The 24156-nt window shown below is 42.0% G+C and overlaps 1 protein-coding gene across 1 annotated transcript in view; it reads right to left on the bottom strand.

Annotated features, from left to right (window-relative positions):
- TIAM2 (TIAM Rac1 associated GEF 2) overlaps nt 1-24156 on the bottom strand; it is a 134665-nt gene that overhangs the window by 68337 nt on the left and 42172 nt on the right. The window contains exons 8-12 of the mRNA XM_030928255.1: nt 15774-15935; nt 13240-13344; nt 12924-13002; nt 9782-9874; nt 8332-8595 (exon numbers count right to left, since the gene is read on the bottom strand). Coding sequence (XP_030784115.1) covers nt 8332-8595; nt 9782-9874; nt 12924-13002; nt 13240-13344; nt 15774-15935 — 703 coding nt within the window. The remainder of the gene's footprint in view (nt 1-8331; nt 8596-9781; nt 9875-12923; nt 13003-13239; nt 13345-15773; nt 15936-24156) is intronic.

The following is a 24156-nucleotide window of genomic DNA, read 5'->3' as shown; positions in this document are numbered from 1 at the left end:
AAACAAGGCAGAAAAATACCCCACTATTTTCCCCAATTTTTGTTGTTCTTGTTGTTGTTTTTTATGAGACAGAGTCTCGCTCCGTCATCCAGTCTGGAATGCAGTGGCACAATCTTGGCTCACTACAACCTCCACCTCCTAGGTTCAAGCGATTCTCCTGCCTCAGCCTCCCAAGTGATAGCCTGAACTACAGGTGTGTGCCACCACACTCAGCTAATTTTTGTATCTTTAATAAAGACAGGATTTCACCATGTTGTGCAGGCTGGTCTTGAACTCCTGAGCTCAAATGATCAACCTGACTCAGCCTCCCAAAGTGCTGGGATTACAGACGTGAGCTATCACACCCAGGCAATTTTCCTCAATATTTAGAATTCTTCAGGCCAGGATGAGAAAGAAACTAAGAACAATGATGACCTCTGGAAGAGACACTGCACGGCTAAGAACTGGGTAGGAGGAATGTATCTATATATTCAACAAACATTTACATGGCCTTTACTATGTGCCAGGCAGTATCTAGTGCTTTCCAAATATTAGTCCGTTGCTCCCACAAAAATCCTAGACCATTTTACAGTTGCAAAAACTAAGCTTTCAGGTTAAGTGACTTGCCCAAGGTCATACAACTAGTGAGTAGGAGAGGCTAGAGCCAGGACCTGAACCAGGTCATCAGATGGTGTCCATGCTCTTCACCACTGCCTGATGTAGCTTGGGGGACTTAGCTGTCACTGTTTACCCTTCTACACTGCTGGCATTTCGTACCATGCACATGTATTACCAATCTGAAAAAGTGAAGATAATGTTACAATACAGTTATCTCTAAACATGAGAGTAGGAAGAAGATTATCACACTTGGTCCTTCCCAATGATCTCACTTCCTTCATAGGCAGGAATAAAGTGAGAAATACAATTCACTTTCAAGCCCCTTACAAAAGAAGGGGAAAAAAATAGAAACACAAACAAGCACCATTTGGCAGCCAGTACTCATAACACCAACAGGAAAGTGAGATCTTTATTTTTTTTTTCCTTATGTAACAGGCTGTAAAGTTTCCTCTTCTCAGCAGCCAATGGTTTCATAGAACTACTGCTTCAGAGAGAGTTGGCTCACTCTACCTTCATAGGAGACCTGCCTGGCATCCCAAACTCTCAAATGTCTATCAAAAGTAGCAGAGCCAACACATATTTCACACAGTGTGCTTCAGAGAACTTCTGTAGATTTTTATCTGAAAGATGTATTTATATTTAATGTTCAGAGAGAAAAGCCAAGATTGATTTTTACTCAAAATGCTGGGAACGTTTATTTAACAGTTCTCCTCCTGACCCTCATACTGCCTGGTCCTCTTTGTCATGGGCTGTCCCCTCCTCACCAGCTGCCCCTGTCACAGGCCAGCAGGGTGTTATTCCATCTACCTCACCCCTAAAGGGGACCGGTGAGGACCACACTTTAGTGGAGATGGCTTCCCAATGCTGAGGAAGACTAAGGTTTTACAGAGAACATATGGGTGTTCCTTTATTCACTCTTTACTCTAAAACATTTGAGTATTTATTTTATAAGGGACTTCTGATCATTCAACACAACAATACTCTTAAGATCCAAAGGAATGAAGCCAGAGTGGTGGGATGAGAGAGGTGACAGGAAGGGGCAAGCTTTTCAAGTCACACACACTCCAGTGGCCATCAAATGAGCAGATAAGTTCTCCATATTTTATAGAAGGCAGGGGGAAGTAGTAACACAATACTCATTAGTTAGTTAATTAGCTAGTAGGTTTTTCAGATGCATGCAATGATATGTTATAAATTCCTGGAATTCAGTGTTTTCTACAATCTGGTCCCAATAGACTTTCCAACCTTTCTTCCCATGACCTCTACATGCAGCCTCTGTCTTCCAGCTTGCTTGCTCTATGTGAAATGCCCTTCACTCCACCGCCACTACACACCTCCAGGTCCACGGCCTGTCCATCTGCAGTGCTGAGATCAAGCACAAACCCTTTTAGAAACTGTCCTCTGACGCTGATAATGAGAGCCCTGTGCCTTGCTTCTGAGTGCCTTTGCTCTTGTAAAACAGAAAAATTAGTGGGAATCCCACCTCTGACCTCTAATTCTCTTCATTGCAAATGTTTGTTTTCTTTGGAGCCAGGAATTATTTACAAGTGTTTTCCAATTCAACTATGAGCTTCTTGAGAGTATGAAATAATGTGTAATTCACCTTTATGTACCTTTGACATTTCACAAAAGGTTATCTGTTAAACGTGCAAGTGAATAAATAAATGACTGAGAATAAGAAAAAGAGAATCAAACAAAACTAAGTTTTATAAGGAAATTAGTATCCCAGGATCTTAATTTTTTCCACCACTAACAGAAAGCCACACGCTCACTTCCAAACTGATGGAAATGAAACCAATCTTCAGCACAGACACAACAAACTTGTAATTCTGAGACCGAAGTTCTGTGTGCTGGCAAAGCCAGTATTTCCCAATCAGATTGTTTTCTGATTTAAAAAAAAAAAAAAAATGTACCACTCATCTTTAGGAACACTAATATGTTTTTACATCTGGAAATCTGGGGTGTCAGCCAGCCAGACTCAGTAATAGCAGTTTTACACACAAACAGAGCATTCTCTGAGCTAAATGCTGTTAGTCATCCCAAACAGGCTACGGAAGCCAAAATGCCCTCACTCTCATCAACAGGAAATAAGTGGGTTTGCCACATCAGAGCTGGCTCTATAATTCTTTTCCCTGGTGAGAAGCTATATAATGGACACATACATTCCCAAGAGCAATTCATTCCAAAGAGCAAATTTACATCTAAGTGGCTTCTGGTAGCTTCAGACTCTACACTACTCGCAGCAATTTTAAAAAAGAATGATTCAAAGGGGGCGTGGAGGCTAAAAAAGAACCTCAGGCTGCAATTACCTTCATCATCTGGTAAGCATGTGTTGGATTTATATCGTCTAAATGGAAGGAAAACATAGGTCTTTTCCATTTTGTCCCCTACTAAATATACCTCCAATCCTAACAAGGTAGGATTAATGGCTGTTTATAGATGGAGAGTTCATTAATGCAACAAGTTCAGTGTTTACATAAAGACTTTGTTCAGAAACTCTATGCCCAATGAGACTTTCTTAAAAGCTGCTGGAATGTTTCAAAAGATGGCAAACACTAGAAAAGGGATTTTCATACATAAATCACAAATACGGCATTAACAGGATCCCAGTATAAACAGGTCTGGCCCGCCCAATCCCTTCAATGGTCACCTTGTTGGCTCTAAAATAACACTGGCCTCTTTGGGGAATTCCAGTGGTAAAATTAATTCTCTCTATAAAGTTTTTACAGACGATATTTCCGCTCAAGTCAAATACGGCCTATGGACATTTCCTCTCTCCATTGTGAATAACTAGAACAGAAATTTAAGCCCTTCAAGGCAAAATCAAATGGTCATTCATTTCTTAGGAAGCAGAGGAACTTCATACTGAACCCTCATCAATTCTCCATATATTCCTGTCTCTTCTGCTCCTCACAGAGCATCACAGGCATAGTGGAGTGAAGCTGGAAGATCTTTGCTTCCTAGTGTAAATGATTTGCCAAATGGAACATGGTGTCTTCCAAGCATGGACTGAGCAACAAATGAGGTGAGCTAAGAGTCAACTGCCTGCATGCTGAGCACACGAGGAAAGACAATGGTGGAGGTTTGGAACACACGATTCCTAAGAACACACATGTGCAACAGCAATCATGTACTGGGAACTTTACGCATATTATCTCATTCCATCCTCAAACCTCAGCATACAGGAAACAGTAAGTCCTACTGCTCCATTTCAGGCCACCTCTTTTAGACTAATGGCCAACGGGCAGCGGGAGTGCTCACACCAGCCCCAGGGCTGCTCTCCAGGCAATGCAGGCCAGAGAGGCTGGCTCTCCAGAGCTGCTTTCCTCATCTGCACAGGTTAAAAATGGGGCTTGCGGCTGGGCACGGTGGCTCACACGTGTCATCCCAGCACTTTGGGAGGTCGAGGCTGGCAGATCACCTGAGGTCGGGAGTTCGAGGCCAGCCTGACCAACATAGAGAAACCTCATCTCTACTAAAAATATAAAATTAGCCAGGCATGGTGGTGCATGACTGTAATCCCACTACTCGGGAGGCTGAGGCAGGAGAATCGCTTGAACCAGGAAGTGGAGGTTGCAGTGACCCAAGACCACACTATTGCACTCCAGCCTGAGCAACAAGAGCAAAACTCCATCTCAAAAAAACAAAAGCGGGAGGAGCCGGAGCGGGGTGGGGGGGGTGGGGAAGAGGGCTTGCACTGCCCCAAGCCTCCTGCGGGAGATGTACCGACAGCAAAACCCTGGAGTCTACATTTTCTTTAAGCTCAGCAGGTTGAGTCCTGGGCACTAGGAAGTTTGAGAGCCATTTTCCTAAACATTATTTGTATCAATGAATGTCAAATACTGCAAGGATGCTTCTTTTCTAGAAAAGCAGAACCTTAATAGCAACCCACAAGCAACCCCCTAGCTTCCTGGGACCTGCCACTGTGACTAACACCTCTTTCAGTTAAAGATTGATTAGACACAGAGATACAGACAGAGACAGGGTTTCCCTCCCCCACTTGAAACTGATCAAGAGACAAAGGTTAACCAACATAAACTTCAGGACATGACTGAAAGCCCTGAACTCTTGTTCCCAGGGCCCCCTGCCCCCCAACATTTTAAGTGCTCAACAGGGGGCTATAAATATTCCGTTTGGATGGTCAGCATAAGCCCAAACAAGTGCTTAAGGCTTTCCTTTTCATCTACCTTCTGATATTCTTATAATTTCTATTTTTAAAAAAACAGGTCTTTCCCAGAGAGCCAACCATTTGGTTTTTATAGCAAGGAAAGGATTGGCTTCTCTGGAAAAGCAAACAGAACTTTCCTTCTTTTCAAGTACATGGTTGCCTTCTAGCAATGCCAAGGGAACATGAAATTTAGGGAAAGGCAGGCTCTCAAATGGCTGGCCACTGCTAAGTTATATTTCAAAGTTGTATTAAAAACTGTTTTTCAAAGTCATTTAAATTTTTTATTTCTGTAAATTTTAACTTTTTTAGTTAAAAAATGGGATTACTGTTTTCTAATTCATTGCAAAAGCAAATCAAGGTAATTTTTAATAAAACAGGAAGCTGCAAAGGAGAGGGAGGAGGAGGAGGAGAAGCACGTTTTCAGAATTCCTGCCAAGTAAAACACTGGGCTGAACATGCCACAGACAGGAACTCCCCCAAACTCACAGGGTCCACAGGGGCAGGGGAGAAACATTATCCTCTGGATGAGAAAAGTGAGGCTCAGCATCTTCATTCGGACTCCCCCAAAAGCAGAGTCTGAGCCAAGGACTCGGGTGCAGAAGTTTATTTGGAAGGTAACCCTAAGTTTCCCAAAGGAGGGGGCAGGGACAGTGAGGCAGGAAGGGCAGGAAGCCCATGGAAGGTGTGAAAGCGAGGATGCTATGGGCAGCTGGGGATCATTCCAGGGCCCATCTGCAGAGCTGTGTGGACTGCACCTCAGGACTGTTTCCACCAGGGTAAAGAGGTAGTATCCAGGGGTAGTATCCACCAAAGCCCAGAACTCCCTGGGTGAGTCAAAAAACCCGTACAGGGCAGCCCAGGACCCAAACCCACGTCTGACTCAAAACCTCTATGCTTGTTACCATGCCACCTCTCAGAGTTTCCACAAACATAGGCTTCTCTTGCCATTCAGATGTTGCATATGAATGAGAGACCTGGTCTTTTTTCACTTTTACCTTTTAATTTACCCACCTACCCTTATTTTCTTGTCCCCTCAACCTTCAAAATGGAAGACTTCCTTCTGAGATGTTTGCCCACAGGCATTTAACTTCCTTCACAAGCAACGTAACTATCTCAAAAAGAAAAAGAAAAGTCTAAGTTTGTGGTGTCTGGGGAAGGAGTCTGCTGGGGCTGTTTTTTCCAACACAAGCAACATCACTATGGAACAGCCACCTGGAGCTTAGGAGAGGGGAGGAATAGTAAAGCTCAGGGCAGAGGCGGGTGGGGCGCTGCCTGGGAGACCATCACACGCAGACAGCACAGTCTTGCCAGGACACCAGGAAAGGGTTAGTGGCTCCCACTAGGCTGGTAGTGGAAGAACCTGCAAGGTTCCATCAGGAGGCATGATGTGGACAAGCACCGTGCCTGCCTGGCTAACTAAGCTCTTTGTCCACACAGACATAGGGTATAAAGGATTAGACAGTCCGAATGGCTGCCTAAGATAAGTAATAGAATAGCGGTTTAACAGATCCAGGACTGCCTCTTTATTCTGTTTCCCTGGTAAAAATAAATAAATAAATAAATAAATAAATAAATAAATAAATAAATAAATAAAAGTGGCTTAACTCACCTGCTTTATCCTTACTTTAAAAAAAAAAAAAAAACTAAAAAGTAAAGAAAAACAGCCTGGCGCGGTTGCTTACACCTGGTAATCCCAGCACTTTGGGAGGCTGAGGGGGGTGGATCGCTTGAGGTCAGGAGTTCAAGACCAGCCTGGCCAACATGGTGAAACCCCGTCTCTACTAAAAATACAAAAATTAGCCAGGTGTGGTGGCATAGTCCTGTAGTCCCAGCTACTTCGGAGGCTGAGGCAAGGGAATCGCTTGAAACCAGGAGGTGGAGGTTGCAGTGAGCCAAGATTGCACCACTGCACTCCAGCCTGGGTGACAGAGAAGAAAGATTCTCTCAAAAAACAAAAAAAAAAAAAAAGGTAAATTTGCCCCTTTCTCTGCTTTCTATAGGAATTCATTCCCGCAAGTACCAAAAGTATAGCCTTTGTGGTAATTTCTTATTATGATAAAATACATAGAGACATAACACAGGTAGTGAATGTATCCCTCAAGAGTAATGAATCCAACAAATGGACACATGCATGTATTATATGGAATACTCAGACCCATAACAGCAGCCCAGGGTAGCTGAATGATGGCTCTAATATACCCAAGTAATTAATAAGTTCCATCATAATTTTTGTTTTATGACATTCACTTTTATATGCCAATAGTCCATTTAATGGCATTTTAAATTAGAGGAAGGCCCCAAGAGAGAAGGAAAAAGCACGAGATACCTTATTGAATCACAAATCTTACCATCTGATTTTTTAATTCCAAAAATGACCTAATAAACTTCCTTTATAATTAAATCAATCCTAACAACTTCTCTTTGGTGTTTTTCATTCATTTTTGGTAATCATGCAGAGATTTCTACTGGAAATCCATTATCATCGTAATTAAGTATAAAAATTGCTCTGTGCTCTCCCAGGAAAAAGACCCCACACTTGGTCTCCTGTGGAGCTTGACCCAGGCTCTCCAGAGGTATAAAGCAAAACTACTGGTTTTCAGTACCCTAATTTACTTGACTGCAGTGCATGAAATACACATAAATGATAAACTCAAAACTTCAGACCTTCAAATGATTTCCTCATATGGAAGTCTTATCGTGAGAAAAATATGCTGGCACACAGTTTTTCATTTTCACTAAGTTTTAAAATTCATGACCTACATTAAAAGTTTGCTGTTTACTGGCCAGGCACGGTGGCTCATGCCTGTAATCCCAGCACTCTGGGAGACCGAGGCAGGTGGATCACCTGAGGTCAGGAGTTTGAGACCAGTCTGGGCAACATGATGAAGCCCCACCTCTACTAAAAATACAAAAATTAGCCAGGCATGGTGGTACACGCCTGTAATCTCAGCTACTCAGGAGGTTGAGGCACGAGAATCTCTTGAACCCAGGAGACAAAGGTTGCAGTGAGCCAAGATCAAGCCACTGCACTCCAGTCTGGGCGACAGAGTGACACTCTGTCTCAAAAAAATAAAAATAAAAATAAATTTTAAAAAAGAAAGTTTGCTGTTTATTAAGAAAGTAGTACTTAACAAAAGATATGACTGAACTGAAATGCACAGGCTGTTCTAAGAGCCCAACAGATTACTGCAAAATGGCTATGCCTTGGATTCAATCAAATAAGAAAAATCTTTCCACTATGGCATTTACGCAGGATTTCATCTGCCTTCAATCACAGAGCAACTACAAGACTAAACATCATGGGTGATTTTTAAAGAGTCCGTGATGTTTTAAAAATGTTATTTTGTGCAAAAATAATTATTTTATATTTTCATGAAAGCGCTATAATTACTAAAATGCATGAAATTTTGATAAAATCTACTCCAGTTGGCATCTGTGTTCTTCTAATAAATTAGAAAACATTCTTTGAACAGCTTAAATAATCTGAGTTTGCAAGCAAAATTACAGCCTAAAAATATTGGCTGTTGATACCAGCAGTTAAGAAGGAAGTCAGAACAAAGCCTTACCATTGGCTGTATTCTTTTTAAAGTTATCCAGGAATTCCTCCAGCAGTTGAGACTGGTTAGGAGGGGGTAGCAGACTCTTCTGGTCCCTGGAGAACAGGTCACTGTCTGACCAGGATGTACACAGGGTGGCTTTTGTGTCTGGAGGCCGGGCAATCAGAGTGAGTCCGACGCTCTTCTCAGAAAATAGAGCCTCCATCTGCTTGAGGTCAAGATCAGACACAGCTTCCCCATTTAAGGTCATGATCTCATTGCCCTTTCTCAGCCCTGAGAAAAAGGAAGGAGAAACAGAAAAAAAGAGAGAGGGATTACTGTGAGAAATATTTTAAGATGAAAGAAGGCTGCAAACTCACACCATGTACTCCTAGGGACTGTTTTGTTTGTCGCTTTCTTCAAAGAAAGTGCCCGCCGGGCACAGTGGCAGGTCCCTGTAGTCCCAGCTAATCAGGAGGCAGAGGTGGGAAGATCACTTGAGCCCAGGAGTTTGAGGCCAGACTGGGGTGATATAGCAAGACTCCGTCTTTTAAATAAGAAAAACAGAAAAGAATTAAAGGGCCAAAATGTATAGTATTTAGATGCCACTAAGAGCAAAACAAATGTTAGCTCTCTCACAGCTACTATTAGAAAAAACAGCTTGAAAGAGAAACAACTTAAGAACCACTCATTCATTGTTTTTTCTAATATTTTTCTAGTGTTCCCATGTTAACTCTGTTCCATCAGTGTCTGCCTGTCTGTCTCACACTCTCTTCCTCCTTCCCTCTGTCTATATATATGTATACATTTTCTGTCTTTTAAACACACACACATGCTCTATTTATAGGCATATGCATTTCTTTCTTTTCTCTCTCTGTCGCTTTTTTTTTTTTTTTGAGATGGAGTCTCACTCTGTTGCCCAGGCTGGAGTGCAGTGGTGTAATCTCGGCTCACTGCAAGCTCCGCCTCCCGGGTTCACACCATTCTCCTGCCTCAACCTCCCGAGTAGCTGAGACTACAGGCGCCCACCACCACTCTCGGCTTTTTTTTTTTTTTTTGTATTTTTAGTAGAGACAGGGTTTCACCGTGTTAGCCAGAATGGTCTCGATCTCCTGACCTCGTGATCCGCCCGCCTCGGTCTCCCAAAGTGCTGGGATTAGAGCTGTCAGCCACCGCGCCCGTCTTCTCTCTGTCCTTTTTTATGGAGGCAGGAGTCTCACTGTATCTCCCAGGCTGGTCTTGGACTCCTGGGCTCAAACAATCCTCCCATATTCCCACCTCAGCCTCCTGAGCAGCAGGGTTTATGGGAGTGAGACGCTGTGTTTGGTCACATTTCCAATTAAACTCTTAGGTTTACTTTCTTTAAAATTCCTAGAGAAACCTTTTTCTGACAAAACTGTATGAAGAAACATTCACTAGCCAGGCTGTATTCCACAGTTGCAAATTAAGAGGGAACAGAGGCACGGTGTGCCACACGGACCTTCCCCATACGCCAGGCCATCGGGAAGAACGTCGCTTATAAATATCCGGCTGAGATGCTGATGCTCATCCACCTGCGCTGTAACTGCAAACCCTAGGAATGAAAATAAAAGGAAAAAGCAAGTCTCAACCCACCATACTCAGTTTCTCCAACCACATCGGCAGTATCTCCTTGAACATATTTTCTTGTAAGTACAGTATGTTGAGAAAGTCTAAATTACAACTATTTTGAAAGTACAAATATCTTGCAGGGTCTACCCTGCAAGAAAAATGTCAGACAGGAGGCTTAAGAAATATAAAAACAGGCCGGGCGCGGTGGCTCAAGCCTGTAATCCCAGCACTTTGGGAGGCCGAGACGGGCGGATCACGAGGTCAGGAGATCAAGACCATCCTGGCTAACACGGTGAAACCCAGTCTCTACTAAAAACTATAAAAAACTAGCCGGGCGACGTGGCGGCACCTGTAGTCCCAGCTACCTGGGAGGCTGAGGCAGGAGAATGGCATGAACCCGGGAGGCGGAGCTTGCAGTGAGCTGAGATCCGGCCACAGCACTCCAGCCTGGGTGACAGAGCGAGACTCCGTCTCAAAAAAAAAAAAAAAGAAAAAGAAATATAAAAACATAACTTTTATTCAAAAGGTGAGACCATGCAGCCACGTGCATAACAGCATAATTCACAATAGCCAAGAGGTGGAAATAACCCAACTGTCTGTCAATGGATGAATGGATAAGCAAAATGTGATCTATGCATACAGTGGAATATCATTCAGTCTTACAAAGGAAAAAGATCCTGGCATATGCTACAATTTGGGTGAACTTTGAGGAGAATATGCTAAGTAAAACAAGCCAGTCACAAATAGACAACACAGTATAATACTATTTATATGAGTAGCTAGAGCAGTCAACTTCAGAGAGGCAGAAAGTATTAATAGAACGGTGGTTGCCAGGGGAATTCCGAGAGATACAAAGTATTAAACTGGTGGTTGCCAGGGGCCAGGGGGAGGACAGTATGAGCAGTTCGTGTTAAATAGGTACAGAATTCAGTTTTACAAGCTGAAAAGATTTGTAGAGATAGATGATGGCAGCACAACATTGTGAATGTACTTAACATCACAAAACGGTACACCTAAAAGTGGTCAAGACAATAAACTTTATGTTATGTGTCTATTACCACAATAAAAAATTTAGAAACAAATTTAACAGCAAAAAATACTCTTACTGAAATACATGAAATTCAGTTCAATACAACAAATAATTGTTGAGAAACAACTATGGGGTTGAGCATTTTAAGAAGGTGAAAAAATGCTTGGATGAATACAGTGCTTGCCCTAAATATATAAGATTACGTGCAAATCCTAGGGAGACCTTCCCTCTTCTGAATGCATGGCTCCTGACTTAGTGTCGCCCTCTGTGACGCCACAGTGAGGAGCACAGGTTTCCTTGTCTTAGTCCCCTAATACGGAGAGTTCTTTGAGGACAGCAAGAATGTCCTGTTCCCCAGGTCTCCTCTGTGGCCCCAGCAGAGCCTGGCAGATTATGGTCTCACCAGAGAGTATCTTTGCAAGTGTCTTCATTCACTCATTCCAGTACAAAGATGAACACAAATGGCAACCACAAAAAGCACAGTGAAGGCCAAGAGGAGGAGAAAAAAGGCCAAGAGGGCTTCAAAGGAAAAACCAACATAACATGGGATCCGGGTGCAGTGGCCCACGCCTGTAATCCCAGCACTTTGGGAGGCTGTGGTGGACAGATCACTTGAGTTCAGGAGTTCAAGAGCAGCCTGGCCAACATGGTGAAACCCCGTCTCTACTAAAAATACAAAAATTAGCCAGGTGTAGTGGCAGGTGAGGCACCTGTAATCCCAGCTACTTGGAAGGCTGAGGCAGGGAGAACTGCTTGAACCCAGGAGGCAGAGGTAGCAGTGAGCCAAGATCGTGCCAATGCACTCCAGCCGGAGCGACAGAGCAAGACTCTGTCTCAAAAAAAATAAAAATAAAAAAATAACATGAGGGTTAGAAAATATTATACAAATTTTTAAAAAATGAAAGTATCCTAAAAACGACATTTTAACATATTATAAACTTTAATTTATTCTTAGTTTGAATCATTTTAAGGAAAATAATCATGTATCAACATATTTTAACGAGGTAAGAAATAGTGTTTCTATGGAGGTATTTACCAATCATTATCTAATCATTGTTTCTATGGATGTATTTACCAATTATTATCTAATCAAAGAGAAATGTAGGAAATGATGCTATTAAGTGACTTCAGAAGTACTGACCCTTAATTGTTTTTTGTTTTGTTTAAGTTTTGAGATGGAATTTCACTCTCGTCGCCCAGGCTGGAGTGCAATGGTGCGATCTCAGCTTACGGCTCACCGCAACCTCTGCCTCCCGGGTTCAAGCAATTCTCCTGCCTCAGCCTCCCAAGTAGCTGGGATTACAGGCATGTGCCACCACACCTGGCTAATTTTGTATTTTCAGCAGAGACAGGGTTTCTCTATGTTGGTCAGGCTGGTCTCGCGCTCCCAAACTCAGGTGATCTGCCTGCCTTGGCCTCCCAAAGTGCTGGGATTACAGGCGTGAGCCACCATGCCTGGCTGACTCTTAACTGTTAAACTCAGGGAAGAAAGAAGGAAGTAAAGCTAACGTAATCAGATACGGTTTCTTCAAGAAAGTTAGACCCTAAATTGATTCTTGAAGGACAGTAGGATTCATGCCATTAGAGACGAGGGATGGGGGAAGAAAGAGGAAAGAAGGGGAGCATTCCAGGTGGGAAGAGAAAACCAAGAGCAAAGACACTAGAGATGAAAGCAACTGTCATATGAATCATGAGTTGATCTGCTCAGAGCAGCACCAGCACACAGTACATGGTGTTATTAATCTATATTTTCAAATTCCCATCAATTTTATATTCATTCCATTTAATTACTTTGGCATTTCCCTCTAATACTGATACCTATCTGTGTCACCTGCTAATATCAATAAAGAGAAATGAAGGAAGAGAAAGGAAGTTCAGAAACTACTGTCATATATTCTGAAAACGTGAATGTAAGGGAAAAAAATTAAGTCTAAGGATACTGGGGCAAAGTAGGCAAAGACGAACAACATACCTCCCTGAAAGGGGCATTCCTTACACTTACCAAAGTCACACACACTCCCAGTCTTCGTGAGCTGCACATCATAAACATTTAGTGGAAAGACTTCTATTTCATCATAAACCTGCAAAAGGTGAAAACAGCAAAATCAGAGGATTTCATGTTATGATACCTTGAAAAACTACTTTGACACTATTTTTCATAATAAAACAAGAAAGCTATTAAGTTACCGTTTATATAGAGACTGTTTCCAAACTAGGTGCCGAATTTAAACAAAATTTTTCCCAGAAATGACATTTTTCAAAATCAAAAGGCCATGGATGTGGTTCAGTTTCCCTTTCTAAAACTAGTGCACACTTACCTGTTCTTGCATATATTCATATGGTGCAGGGATGCAGTACTCAACATTGTCATCTACTAATTTTCGAAGTTGTAGGCCATAATGGCTGGGTTCCAACTGCCTCATCTATAAAGAAAAAGAAAGTCATTCAGATTTGAAATGCTCTTTCTAAATCCATCACTGGTTAGCAGGCTCATTAAAAATCAAAGTAGAAATCGCTAAAAGAATACCACAAAAAATTTGCTGAATTTAAACCTGTATAAGAGCTCTAATTTAAACATTTGTACGCAGGCCAGAAGCAGTGGTTCACACCTGTAATCCCAGCACTTTGTGAGGCCAAGGCGGGTGGATTACTTGAGGTCAGGAGTTGGAGACCAGCCTAGCCAATACAGCAAAACATTGACTATAGTAAAAATACAAAAATTAGCCAGGTCTAGTGGCACACACCTGTAATACCAGCTACTTGGGAGACTGAAGCAGAAGAAATGATTGAACCCAGGAGGTGGAGGTTGTAGTGAGCTGAGACAGCACCAGTGCACTCCAGTCTGGGTTACAGAGCAAGACTCCATCTCAAATAAATAAATAAATAAATAAATAAATAAATAAATAAATAAATACATGTATACTAGTATGCAAAAAAGTAAAGGGGGACAACTATTTTATTTTTATTTTTTATTTTTTATTTTTTGAGACGGAGTCTCGCTCTGTTGCCCAGGCTGGAGTGCAGAGGCATGATCTCCACTCACTACAAGCTCCTCCTCCCGGGTTCACGCCATTCTCTTGCCTCAGACTCCCGAGTGGCTGGGACTACAGGCGCCCGCCACCACGCCCGGTTGATTTTTTGTATTTTTAGTAGAGACGGGGTTTCACTGTGTTAGCCAGGATAGTCTTGATCTCCTGACCTCGTGATCCGCCCATCTCGGCCTCCCAAAGTGCTGGGATTACAGGCGTGAGCCACCGCGCCCGGCAGGCAATTATTTTTAAGAAGGTTTTCTCTGAACACTATTGCTTATGATTAAAGGCAAAAGATGCATTTTTAAGAGATTACAGTAGAACATATCTGATAGTAGAAGAAATCTTATCAGCTCAGCAAATGTCATCTCTTTAGTTAGGTTGAGCCTAACCTTGTTTCTCATTACTAAAATGCAGAAATTTGTAAAGTGTGAACAAATCTACAGACTTCAGAATTAAGAATGTCCTACTCCAAAAACTTTTCAAAAGGAAAATGTGTACACACACACACACTCATATTTTCTCTCTCATGCATATTTTCAACAGTGAGAAATTTATCTCAGGCATATGCTCTAACTGGGTCAAACTGACCCACTACTTCTTTTTTTTTTTTTTTTTTTTTTTAATTTGAGACTGAGTCTCGCTCTGTCGCCCAGGCTGGAGTGCAGTGGAGCGATTTCGGCTCACTGCAAGCTCCGCCTCCCCGGTTCACGCCATTCTTCTGCCTCAGCCTCCCGAGTAGCTGGGACTACAGGCGTCCCCACCACGTCCGGCTAATTTTTTGTATTTTTAGTAGAGACGGGGTTTCACCGTGTCAGCCAGGATGGTCTCGATCTCCTGACTTTGTGATCCGACGCATCGGCCTCTCAGAGTGCTGGGATTATAGGCATGAGCCACCGCACCTGGCCGACCCACTGCTTCTGATACCCTTTATTACTCAGAAAATTATCAGTTTAAAAGAGGGTAACACTGGTATAGAACATTGTTGGTTTTCTGAATAAAAACGTTACATATGGGAGCAAAAGGAAATTAAGTTCATAAGGATATAAACTACATATAAATGTACAGAATCCTAATGTTTCAAGTCAAAGTGACAAAGCGGGACTAAAATTAAACATTTTTCACATTTATTAAGTGCACATGATTAAGCATTACCAAACTCTATATGCCTTTTTCACCATGTCAACGTATTTGATTGTATTTTCTCTGGAAACTTAAAAAGATTTAAGCTCTACTACACCACCTGGTGGTCAAAAAGCTTCTGAGCTGATGTTGCTGAATACATTCTCTCTCAGAGGGCCCTCTTTAAGACTTACCATAAACTCCCTTTTCAGATCAGGAATGAAACCCAGTTTGAAAAATGAATAAAACATCATCTTATATTAATCTCCATAAAGCAACTGTGAATATATCAAGTTTCGTGTTTAATCTGGAGAAATCCGATAAAACTATTTAGGATTAAATTAAATTACCTCAAAGTTTATGCCGCCTTCTTATAACACACCATCTCTAAGTAACTTAAATAGCAATGGATTTCATAATTATTCTAGATATCAAAGTATACATAGAATTTCAGTAGATTAGCTCAGGTTCTTCATGGAGGTGGGGGATCATGATCTAATAACTCATTCTTCTAAAGAGATCGAGGAATAGAATGCAAATTAATCAATATGCTAATAAATACGTTAACTAATAAATATGCTAATATGTTCCCTGGCATGGAAACTGAGCCCTTGAATACCACACGAATTTAGAAGGCATAAGATTGCAACATTACTGATTATTTCTATTCAGAAGTATATTTCTGCAGCAAAATCCATTACCTTGCATGCCAGAGTCAAAATATCTTCTACTCTGTGCTCTGGCTTGATCCCTACAGTAACTCCGTGATTATCCTGAAAGTGGACATAAGTCTGGATTTCCCATGCATTGTCTCGGGGAACACTGTCTACTGTTGAACCATATATATGCAGAAGTTCGTCGACCTGTTTGTAGATGCCAAAAGAAAATGCAGACAAATTTGATTAACAAATGAAGGAAACCACCAGCCAAATGTCCTGTTCATTTATGGAGTATTTAGAGTAAACACTCACATGCTTTACATCACTGGCTTCTCACAGCCCTCTGAGGCCAACAATGTTTCCTCACTCATTTTATGCAGATGAAACGGCAGCCACGGGAAGTGGAGTGAAAGTCAGTGACTGCCTGTCCTGTGTTCTTTCCACTGTGTCGATTGGCCGCTTATGCCGAGTTAGAACACCACAATCCAGCTGGAAACGGTGGCTCGCGCCTGTAATCCCAGCACTTTGGGAGGCCAAGGCGGGCAGATCACCTGAGGTCAGGAGTTCGAGACCAGCCTGGCCAACATGGTGAAACAGCGTCTCTACTAAAAATACAAAAATTAGCCAGGCGTGGTGATATGCACCCGTAGTCCCAGCTACTTGGGAAGCTGAGGCAGGAGAATCGCTTGAACCTGGGAGGCAGAGGTTGCAGTGAGCCGAGATCGCGCCACTGCACTCCAGCCTGGGCAACAGAGTAAGAGTCTGTCTCAAAAAATAAAAAAAGAACACTGCAGTCCATGTAAGGACTGCTGATTATCCACGCTTACTACTCTGGAATCATGGTTGAGAATGGCCACTGTGAAGCCTGCATCTAAGCCATAATCCCTCTCCAACCTTCCACTAAATTCCAGACACACCTTGTCCATGGCCACTGACATCTGCCTGCCATCCTAACCCTGAACTGCACTTAATCCAAGCATGAACTTTCTCTTCTAAGTCTACCTGGTTTTTTTGTCTTTGTTTCTTCTTTTTAATTTTAGCCTAACTCATCACTGACAGAAATCTATTTGTTCCCTAAAATTAACCTATAGTCCTGATAAATCTTTTTTCTATCCTTCAGCTATCTCACACACAGACACTGTTGGAAAATCATCTCAAAGAATACCACCTTCAGGAAGCCTTTCCCAAAAAAGTTTAGTTTGCCAAACTACATCATCACAACAATTGCTGACTTCATGCTAATACGTCCTTTTGTAATTCATAACAAAAATAGCTACATTTCTTAAGCAATGTAGACATGTTTCTCTCTGGCTAGGTTCTTATATTCACGTAGTAGTAAAGAAAAGATTTGGGGCTTTGAAATCAAAAGTCTCAGACGCTACCAGCAAAGTGTGCCCTAGGACAAGATTTACCTTGCTACGATTCAGCTATTTTGTAAAAGAGGACATTATTAATACAATTAATATTGAAAAAATTACTTGTTACTTAAGTTTTGTGAGCAAAAGAGGTCACTTATGTGAAACACCTTACATACCAGAAAATGTCACCAATAGATTCAATACTATCACATTATTATATATCATCACCATGCTTTAAAGTTATCATTAATGGGTGATTTTACTTTGAATTCCATGCATTTTTAAATACAAAGTAAAAGATCCTCCTATGTAGGATTTAAAAACTAGAAGAGACATCATAAAGAAATTTCAAAGAACAAAGCAAGACAAAAATCCATCTCTCTGTGTCATCTTTTTGAAAACATGGTGCTTAACTTTGAAGTGACATTTCTGGATCTGTCATGGATCTGTCGCTTTCAGCACATTTTTCTGGAAGGGTGATCACAGCCAGAATGAACATCCCCACACGTGCCAATGACAAAGGAAAAGACAGGACCAGATGCAAGGAGCCAGGGATGCCAGGAACCAACCCGGACACTCTCTTCTAAAGGCTCTTGTCTTACACAGGCACATTATTTTCTCTGGTTCATTCTCTGGGCAGTGATTTCAACCCGGTGCTTAGCAACAAACAGATGCTGCCTTAAAGGTGCAGGCCCCCACCTTTGAAACCAGGCTTGTTGAGAAGCAAACTAAAACCCAGCAGAGGTCACTGTGGAGTAAGAAACTTCACAAAGAACAAGGCCTGGAGGAAGTCACAGGCTCCCACTGAGGGTGGCAGAGCAATTTACTGCTGCACTTTAGGAGATCAGGAAAAACGTAATTATGGATAAACAGGTGGGGGAGGGACATGAGCAGTACAAATTAACACTGTGCCTTCACACCCTCTTGTTCCCACTGTTACTGACAATCTGAGAAAGGCCGTATCACCGGCCGGGCGCAGTAGCTCACGCCTGCAATCCCAGCACTTTGGGAGGCCGAGGCGGGTGGATCACCTAAAGTCATGAGTTCAGGTCCAGCCTGGCCAACATGGTAAAACCCTATCTCTACTAAAAATAAAAATTATCCGGGCATGGTGGCACGCATCTGTAGTCCCAGCTCCTCAGGAGGCTGAGGCAGGAGAATCGCTTGAACCTGGGAGGCGGAGGTTGCAGTGAGCCAAGATCATGCCACTGCAATACAGCCTGGGCGACAGAGGGAGACTCCGCCTCAAAGAAAAAGAAAGATTGCATCTCATGAGGCCAAATGAAACAAGCTCTTGATGTGCCATCAGTTCACTAACCACTCACAACCAGCCCTCTCAGGGAGACACCATCATCACTTCTATGGAACAGGCAAGAGAAATATGGCTCAGGACATTCTAGAAACTTGCCCAAGTTTACACAACTAGTGCCTATGGTACTCCAGGGAACTGAAGGGTGGAAGTCTGGCTTGAGCTGGTTCACACCACCACTATATTACACAGAATGCCCGCCTGGCAGTTAACTCCCTTTATATCAAATGGGTACAACCTACATTTCCTGATTACTTTCCATTATTCTATGCTACACACCATGTTCCCACTGAACAGAATGGCTCAGGGAGCATTCCCCAAAAGGGAGTGGCAAGCTCCTGCTCCATGCCGGGGCTCACTTCCATCTCCTCTCTCTGCTGTACCATCCTTACAGAGACAGTGCTGAAACCATATACACCCTCCAACCTGGTTTAAAATGCCCCTCTCTTATGAAGTCTCTCCTATCTCTCCTTTCTCTGCCCTCAAGTCCTCTCACTTAGATGAGTTTACTCTCCTATGTCCCTGGTACGGCATTTGGCAAAGCCCAGCCCACAGTGGGGTCACTTCTAAGTCCCGCACCAGGATAAGATGAATGCCAGCAGAGGCTTTGTCTTCTGTATCCTCATTCTCCCTCAGCTATTAACACAGTGCGTCCCGTACCCAGGACACACTCACAACTTGAGTGCTGAGCTGGATACAACTAGAAATTCACAGTCATATACAGGCATGAGAGGCAAACGCTGTCCGTTTTCAGTATCTTACTCAACTCTGTTGACATAGTGTCAAGTTCTTAATGCTCCCTGGGAGCTATGAGAAGAGAAATTAACAGATTATTGAAGGAGAACAAGTTCTGGACAACAGAAAAGTGTGCAGATAGATGGAAGGATGGAAGGACAAAAGAAATAATCCTATTAAAATCCATTCAACAAGGTGCTGTGCTACAATTGCTCTGAGTAATGGTTTTCTGAGTCTACACTGTTGACCCAAGATGTAGTGAACCATAGAAGAGAAGATGCCCATCAAAGCCAAGGCCGTTGAAGAGTTAGACCCTCTCAAGAGATCCCTCAATGAAAAGTTAAATGTAATTTTTGGTGTGTGTTAGGCAGACACACACACACACACACACCCCCATCACAAATGTATATACAGTTCAAGAAAAGTAAAACCTGGTTATTCAAAGGAAGCACCAAGAATTTAAATTTAATTCATTAGAACTAGAAAAAGAAAAAGCTACTTGGTGCTTACAGATCTCTTAGGTTGTTGTAAGCTTTGCCCATTTGGAGGGAAAGTTGGATTAATTCTCTCAAAGAGGGTCAATGCTATCCAAGTTGAAAATACACGTGCTTTAGTTTCAGGAAGCCAGATAAAATATTCTCCAACATTCTTTTCATAAAAAGAACAGAGAATCCTGAAAATAAGCATTAAAAATGGAGCCATCTGGAAAACTCTTTTTCCAGGTTACCCATTTCAAAGATGCCACTATGTTAAATGAGTCTTTTCAACCACCCAGAATTCCATGGTTGGCTACCTCTGTCAGGACTGTTACACACCTACCATGCCTCCTACTCTACTTCCTCCCCTCAAAGAAAAAAACTACACACACATATATATATACACACACATATATATATACACACACATACATATATATATATATATATATATATATATATTTCTACTTCCTCCCCTCAAAGAAAAAAAAATATATATATATATGTTTCCAACTAGCCTCTTCAAGGTTTCCTGGTCCTGAGAATACAAATGGAGACAGAAAAAAATACAATAATAGAAAGACAATCCAGGTCAAATCTCAGCCTTGTTAGGGGCTGTTATCTAGTGCCTCTGCACTTCTGTTTCTTCACCTTCAAAAGAGGTTAAAAACAACAGCCTCGTGGGGTAGTTAGGAGACTGATGGGAGGAATTGCACTTGAAAGACAGAAATTGTAAAGATGTTTTGTACGTTGAGCCTGGATCAGGTCCTTTATACAGTAGTACTGGGCATAACTACTGTATTTCAGCGATGACCACTATAAAGAATTTCCTGAGAATCATCCTTTGTTCCAAAGCCCTGGGACACTGTAGTGGCCATTGCTGTTCAGATCACCTTGCAGTCAGCTCCAATTGGCCATCATGACACCAGAACATCACTGGGCTGCAGCCACAGCCACTCCAGACTGACTAGTGAATGTCTGCAAATCACTTTAGCTATCCTTGGAGGGCATTCCACAGAAGTATTTATTATTATTATTATTACATCAAGGGTCCTGAAACCACATGTCAAATTACTTATGCTCAGTATGCAGCAAGGAGAAAAAATTGAAACTCCGTGTGTTCTCACAGCAGATGCTTTTGGATCAAATGGCTCGTAATTACTACTTGGATCACTGAAGAGAAGTGAGTAGCAAAATCACAATCTGGCTGTCACAAATGGGCCCACACCGCCACAGTGGCTGACAAAAGGAAAGTCTATTTGCAAGGGAGATGAGGGGAAAATACAAAAGGGAGTTGCATGCTCCCAGTTTTCTTAACAACAGTAAAATGTCATAGAAGAGAAAGTGTTTATTTCCTTCCTGGACTGATGCCCAAATATTGGTTGATATGAAAGAAAAACAAAGATGGATCTAGCTAGCTCGCGAGCTGTATGCGTATATGTATACGTATATATGCCGTATAGGGTTGCGTATTAATATTCTGTCTAAACAGATTACCATACTGTGGTGAAGAGTAAGCTGTTTCATTCATATTTTCCATTTAAGAAACCAATATTAGGGGTTTTGTTTTGGTTTCGGGGTTTTTTGGGGTTTTTTAGTTGTTGTTTTTTTTTTTTTCTGGTTTGCAGCTCATGACTAACATGACAATACTGCATTCACTCACTGCCACAGAAAGTTGGGACAGCCCAAACCAATTTTCCAGGAGAAGGGGCCAAGGCCCAGGGGCTGTCACATTTCTGCAATGAAGCTTCCGGGGTTGCCACCATCTGAGTCTTACTGGGGACTTTTGTTGTCACAATCTCCATGACAAACACCTCCCTTCAAAGGCCGTATAAGACTCACTATTACTCATCCAGACGTTCGCCATGAAAAGCTTTCATTTTTGGCTAGACAAAGTGTCCTCTAAAAAAATGCTCAAGTAAGACTGGCTTTATTCCAGCCTTAACAGATTTTGAATTAGGGTGACCCACTGTTGGACTGTTATATGATGCATCAATTAGAGTGAAATAGTTGAAATGCACATGGCCCCTCCCTCACAACAGCCTTTCTGTGTTATAGAAATGAGCATAATTTACTTATTGTATAAAAATGGTTTGTGCAAGTTACAAGTATTCTACAAGAACGATTAGCAGATGAAAAGTAGCAAGATGAAATAATTATTTAGCCAGCTCAGGCAGAATTGTAAGTCCCAGAGATACTAAAAAAAAAAAAAAAAAATTACACCCTTAGTTCTATCTGCCATTCAATCTGAATCTAGTTATCTGGGTACTATAGCACAGAAATTATAGAGGCTGCATTAAAATAGTCCTATAAATGAAAGGAATTTCTTCAGTATCCCTATATCACAAGTAATGCTTAGCTAAAATAAATAGGAGTAACTGTTTAGATACACATGCTTAAAAAAACAAATGCAGAAATCATAGTTTCTTCTCACTCCTTAGAGCATTCATGGGACCTGTTTATTTGAGCCCAACTTAAGCACTAAGCTTAATTCTCACTGTAAGTGGCTATATGAGCAAAATTTATTTTCAAAGTCCAACATACACTCTGTTAATAGGAAGTGTACTGATGCTATAGTTTCATAACTTTCTTTTTTCGGGGACAGGGTCTTACTCTGTCACCCAGGTCGGAGTGCAGTGGCGTGATCTCGGCTCACTGCAACCTCTGCCTCCTAGGCTCAAGCGATCCTCCCACCTCAGCCTCCCAGGAGCACGCCACTACACTTGGCTAAGTTTTTGCATTTTTGGTAGAGACAGGGTTTCACTATGTTGCCCAGGCCAGTCTCAAACGATCCACCTGACTCGGCCTCCCAAAATTCTGGGATTACAGGCACGAGCCACCCTGCCAGGCCTCTTAACTTTCAAAGTAAGAATTTTACATTGTTACACAGTGCTGGAAGAGATATGACCCTAAAATTATGGCCCTTTATTACAAATCAGTCATTCTCAGCCATTAAATGACTATAGTAGAAATAATTAATCATCAAACTTATTAAGCAAGTACTATATCCTTAGCAGTGTGCTATAGATTGAGAATATACAGATAATCATAGGGCATATATAAACTATATCAATTACAAGCTTTCCTGGGAGCCATGACATATGCACTTGACAGAATGGCTAACAGTAAGAGATGTAAGTGCAGAGTAAGAACTGGCCAGGCACGGTGGCTCATGCCTGTAATCTCAGCACTTTGGGAGACTGAGGTAGGTGGATCGCGATGTCCAGAGTTCAAGACCAGCCTGGCCAACATAGTGAAACCCCATCCCTACTAAAAACAAAAAAATTAGCCAGGCATGGTGGCGGGCGCCTGTAATCCCAGCTACTTGGGAGGCTGAGGCAGGAGAACTGCTTCAATCTGGAAGCTGGAGGTTGCAGTGAGCCAAGATCACACCACTGCACTCCAGCCTGGGCAACAGAGCGAGACTCCATCTCAAAAAAAAAAAAAATTATTTGGTGGAGGAGAAATTAGAGAACTAACACAGCTTCATGGGGATGTTGTGGGTTTGAAAAAGGCACTAGGAAGAGGCATAGATACATTCAGGATTTCATACTCTAGTATTTCATTCAGAAATCATTCTGAGGATTTGTTTGGTCAAAAACAATTTTGGGGATGAGGAGACACTACTCAGGCCCCACTTGACAGAGCCTGGAGAGACACAGCAGAGAATGTACTATCTGTGTGAAGATCCCTGACAACCCTGAAAGGAAAAAGCAATTTTGTATTCACTGAACTCTCAAATGAAGATAAGTACTGCTGAGGAATAGAGATGTATAAATGAAAGATGCTATTATGATTTCAGTCTAGTCATGTTGCTGATTTTAAAATGGAGTTATTGTGAGGTTAGATACCTCCAAAATGCTTGGCATTTAAGACCATCTCTTTAGAGAATACCTACTGGGACCATTTTAATTATAAATCTATTTTCAAGGAGTTCATGTAAAGATTCTGAACCAGCATTCCTCACTTAAGTTAGCATTTGTGTCATTCATGTAAAACAAGATGGCAGCCATCTACAGCAAAGTTTACCTCACTGGAGTTATTGGAGTTTTGAGGTAGCTGAGTTCCAGAAAATCCATGGCTGCCACTTAAATCAAATATCTGACAGACAGGGGATGAAAAGACTAAAGAAATGGCCCTGTAATGTTCATTTGCCAGCTACCCTTTCTCATTATTTAAAAACTAAAGTTCTATAACATTTTAGAAGAGCTTCATATCACAATTTGTACTATTATTCCAATATGCTTAAAGTTTTAATTTCCCACATAGTTACATTTTACTTTTTATGTCATCTATCATTTAAGTCAGCCTGCAATCCCAGCACTTTGGGAGGCTGAGGTGGGCAGATCACCTGAAGTCAGGAGTTCAAGACCAACCTGGCCAAAATAGTGAAATGCCATCCCCATTAAAAACACAAAAATTAGCCGGGCCTGGTGGCACCCACCTGTGGTCCCAGCTACTCAGGAAGCTGAGGCAGAGAATCGCTTGAGCCCGGGAGGCAGAGGTTGCAGTGAGCTGAGATCATGCCACTGCACTCTAGCCTGGGC

This window comes from Rhinopithecus roxellana, chromosome 4 (genome assembly GCF_007565055.1).
Source record: "Rhinopithecus roxellana isolate Shanxi Qingling chromosome 4, ASM756505v1, whole genome shotgun sequence".
NCBI lineage: Eukaryota > Metazoa > Chordata > Mammalia > Primates > Cercopithecidae > Rhinopithecus > Rhinopithecus roxellana.
Note: the sequence above shows the minus strand (reverse complement) of the source record. Positions and strands in the feature narration are given on the sequence as shown.